The following is a 4447-nucleotide window of genomic DNA, read 5'->3' on the forward strand; positions in this document are numbered from 1 at the left end:
GTAGTTCCATGAAGAGACTGTCTCTCTCGGTCCCATTGCATGCGCAGCGGGTAGCTCCGCACCTGGATGCTCAGTACCAACAGCGTTTATGGACTAAACCCTGAAAGCTGAAGGACTGCCCGCCTACGCGCCGAGCCTTCCGGAGGCGCAGGTCTCCTGGCGTCGCGCGGCCTGCGACGTCACTTCCGTCGGAAGAGTCTCCTGAGACGCCCGCCTGCGCGCCGAGCCTTCCGGAGGCGCAGGTCTCCTGGCGTCGCGCGGCCTGCGACGTCACTTCCGTCGGAAGAGTCTCCTGAGACGCCCGCCTGCGCGCCGAGCCTTCCGGAGGCGCAGGTCTCCTGGCGTCGCGCGGCCTGCGACGTCACTTCCGTCGGAAGTCTCCTGAGACGCCGCTCAGATTCCTGTCACTTCTCAAGGCGTCTCCGTCGCGAACATGGCTCTGCCACCCTTTTTCGGCCAGGGTCGCCCAGGCCCGCCGCCCCCGCAGCCGCCGCCTCCCGCTCCCTTCGGCTGTCCGCCACCGCCACTGCCCTCCCCGGCTTTCCCGCCGCCTCTCCCCCAGCGGCCCGGCCCTTTTCCGGGGGCCTCCGCCCCCTTCCTTCAGCCTCCGCTGGCTCTGCAGCCCCGAGCCTCCGCGGAAGCCTCCCGCGGCGGCGGCGGCGGCGGCGGCGGCGGCGCTGGCGCCTTCTACCCGGTGCCACCACCGCCGCTGCCTCCGCCGCCGCCCCAGTGCCGGCCCTTCCCGGGGACAGACGCCGGCGAGCGGCCGCGGCTGCCGCCTCCCGGCCCGGGGCCGCCCTGGAGCCCGCGCTGGCCTGAGACGCCGCCGCCGGCCGACGCGCTCGGGGATGCAGCCCTCCAGCGCCTGCGCGACCGGCAGTGGCTGGAGGCGGTGTTCGGGACCCCGCGGCGGGCGGGCTGTCCGGCTCCCCAGCGCACGCACGCCGGGCCCAGCCTCGGCGAAGTGCGAGCGCGTTTGCGCGGGGCTCTGCGCCTGGTGCGGCGGCTGCGCGGCCTCGGCCAGGCCCTGCGCGAGGCCGAAGCCGACGGCGCCGCCTGGACCCTGCTGCATGCCCAGGCCGCGCCACTGCGCGCGGCCCTGGCCGACCAGCTACAGCCGCTGACCCAGGCCGCCTACGTGGGCGAGGCGCGGAGGAGGCTGGAGAGGGTCCGGCGCCGCCGGCTGCGGCTTCGCGAGAGGGCTCGGGAACGCGAGGCCGAGCGGGAGGCAGAGGCCGCGCGAGCGGCGGAACGCGAGCAGGAGATTGACCGCTGGAGGGTCAAGTGTGTGCAGGAGGTAGAGGAGAAGAAGCGGGTGAGAGCAGCGGCCGCGCATGGGGGTAGGAGTGGTGGTGATTGGAACCTGGAGCAGCAAGAAGCTAAAGCTTCCACTTCCCAGGACTAAACCTCTGTCCTTACGCTGAAAATGATGCGGTAGCTAACCTTCCCACCTCATACCACCATGTTAATTGTGTGTTAATAATATATAGTACACAAAACAAGTTCCAGGTGCACTGTGAAGTCCTGTCAACACAAAATACAGGATTACACAGTGACTTTGCACGAATGACAGGTCTCCTGTATCCTGCTCCAATGTTGTCCATTTACATTCAAAAACGACAAGTGTCTAGTTCTTGTGTCTTGTACTGCCCTAGGTGATCTTAAGAATACAAAATGAAGCTGGGCGCTGTGGCTTGTGCTTGTAGTCCCAGCACTTTGCGAGTCCAAGGTGGGCGAATCACGAGGTCAGGAGTTGGAGACCAGCCTGTCCAACGTGGAGAAACCCGTCTCTACTAAAAATACGAAAAACTAGCTGGGTGTGGTGGCACGCGCCTGTAATCCCAGTTATGTGGGAGGCTGAGGCAGGAGAATCACTTGAACCTGGGAGGTGGAGGTTGCAGTGAGTCGAGATCGTGCCACTGCACTCCAGCCTGGGCGACAGAGTAAGACTCTTTCTCAAAAAGAATACAAAATATAGGCCGCGCGCAGTGGCTAGTGCCTGTAATCCCAGCACTTTGGGAGGCAGAGGCGTGTGGATCACGAGGTTAGGAGTTCAAAAGACCAGTCTGGCCAAGATGGTGAAACCCTGTCTCTACTAAAAATACAAAAATTAGCTGTGCAAGGTGTCGGGTGCCTGTAGTCCCGGCTACTTAGGAGGCTGAGGCAGGAGAATCGCTTGAACCAGGGAGGCGAAGGTTGCAGTGAGCCCAGATCACCCCATTGCATTCCATCCTGGCGACAGAGCAAGACTCTGTCTCAAAAAAAAAAAGAACAGAAAATATAGAGAACTTGGGGACCCTACCTCAAGGAATATATACCCTAAGGTGATGGGGCAATAGTGATTTCCCTAGAATTCCTTTGTTTGCAAGTTTAAAACTGTATATCCGCAGGTTCAGCAATGGTGTTTTGGAGCATTTACTACATATATACTAGGAGCTGTGCTAAGGTCGTTACATATACCAGATCTTGAATCTTTATAACAACCTTGAGAAGTAGGAAGTATGCTAATTTTACAGGTTAGTTAGGAAATTGAGGCATAGAGAAGTGAACTTGCCAGCCAGTTTGTGGCAAGTTACACAGCACAGTTGTGTGTGGCAATCACACAGCCAGTTTGTGGCACTTTCCCATATTTGATCCCAAGTTGTCTGATTCTAAAGCATATTGATGTCAGACACCTTAAACAGGTCCACAGAAAAACTGGAAATTATTCAGATAGTTGTCTAAGGCATTGTCTTTTTTTTTTTTCTTTTTGGGGGGGATTAAATTTTGCTCTTTTTGCCAAGGCTGGAGTGCAGTGGCATGCAGTGGCGTAATCTTGGCTCACCACAACCTCCACCTCCCGGGTTCAAGTGATACTCCTACCTCAGTCTCCTGAGTAGGTGGGATTTCAGGCATGCACTGTCATGCCCGGCTAATTTTGTAGATTTAGTAGAAACATGCTTTCTCCATGTTGGTCAGGCTGGTCTCGAACTCCTGACCTCAGGTGATCTGCCTGCCTCAGCCTCCCAAAGTGCTGGGATTACATGTGTGAGCTACCGCACCTGGCTGTCTAAGGCATTTTCATTACTTTTGAGTGCCTATGGAGTTCCCTATCCTCCTCATTATTTCTGTTGTTGTTATGTTGTAATACATAATGAAATAATTAGACAACTCACCATAATGTAGAATCAGTGGGAGCCCTGAGCTTGTTTTTCTGCAATAGTTCCATCTGGGGGTGATAGGAGACGGTCACAGATCATTAGGCTTTAGATTCTCTAAGGAGCCCACAACCTAGATCCTTCCCATGCACAGTTCACAATAGGGTTTGTGCTCCTATGAGAATCTAATGCTGCTGTTGCTGATCTGACAGGAGGTGGAGCTCAGGTGGTAATGCACGCAATGGGGGAGTGGCTGTAAATACAGATGAAGCTTCACTTGCTCACCTGCCACTCACCTTGTGCTTTGTGGTCTTGTTCCTAACGGGCCATGGACTGGCAAACGTCCATGGCCCATGGTTTGGGGACCTCTGGCTTAGATATCTGTGAGAGATCATGTCAGTATAGTGTAGTTTGTGTTAGGATTTCAGCTGTAGGTGCTATAAAAGCCCAAAGAAGGGACATCTAATTCACTAGGGGAATGCTTCCCAAATGATATAATGACACATAAGCTGAGTCTTGAAAAGCCAACCAGGTGAAGGTAATGGGTGCAGTTCCAGGGGGACAGTAATCTAAATCGGGAAGTGGAACAGCTTGCTGTGGGCTGTAATGGCAGAATTGCAGGCACTTATTTGACAGATGGGGGAGAGTGCTTTAGGCAAGAGGATTCTCTCTACCACCCATGGTGGGATTTTTTTTTTTTTTTTTTTTTTAAAGACAGGGTTGGGGGTGGGCTCAGTGGTTCACGTCTATAATCCCAGCATTTTGGGAGGCTGAGGCAGGCAGATTACAGAGCCCAGGAGTTCAAGACCAGCCTGGGCAACATGGTGAAATCTCGTCTCTACAAAAAACAAAAGTTAACTGGGCATGGTGATGGCTGTGATTCACACCACTGCATTCCAGCCTGGGCAACAGAATGAGACCCTGTCTCCAAAAAAAAAAAAAAAGAGACAAAGCTTCACTCCGTTGTCTAGGCTGGAGTGCAGTGGGTTTGCCATAGCTCACTGCAGCTTTGAACTCCTGGGCTCAAAGTGATCCTCCTGCCTTAACCTGAGTAGGAATAGCTAGGGACACATGCCATCATGCCCGGTTCCCCATGGTGAGGATATTGGAGACAGAGTCTTATGAGGAGTGGTTTGTGGAACTGGGGTTATTTAGTCTATATGTGAACCAAGTCAAGAGGAAGATAGTCATCTTTGATATTTAAAAGGCTGTCACATGGAAGAGATCCTTGGGACTTTAGAGCAGTGGAGCACCAACATAGGTTGTCATTAAGAGACCTTTGTAGAGATCTCAGCCTTTCCAACCACATT

General features: G+C 54.6%; 1 protein-coding gene across 4 annotated transcripts in view; it reads left to right on the forward strand.

Annotated features, from left to right (window-relative positions):
• Window positions 1-378: 378 nt before the first annotated feature.
• PDCD7 (programmed cell death 7) overlaps window positions 379-4447 on the forward strand; it is a 38052-nt gene continuing 33983 nt past the window's right edge. For 3 of the 4 annotated variants that reach the window (XR_005197497.1, XM_017513039.2, XM_037732958.1), the window contains exon 1: window positions 379-1315. Coding sequence is in view for 3 of the 4 variants with exons in the window: in XM_017513039.2 (XP_017368528.1) it covers window positions 434-1315 (882 nt within the window). In the remaining variant the exon portion in view is untranslated. The remainder of the gene's footprint in view (window positions 1316-4447) is intronic. The other variant, XM_037732959.1, reaches the window with a different exon arrangement.

Source organism: Cebus imitator, unplaced genomic scaffold (assembly GCF_001604975.1).
Source record: "Cebus imitator isolate Cc_AM_T3 unplaced genomic scaffold, Cebus_imitator-1.0 Scaffold485, whole genome shotgun sequence".
NCBI lineage: Eukaryota > Metazoa > Chordata > Mammalia > Primates > Cebidae > Cebus > Cebus imitator.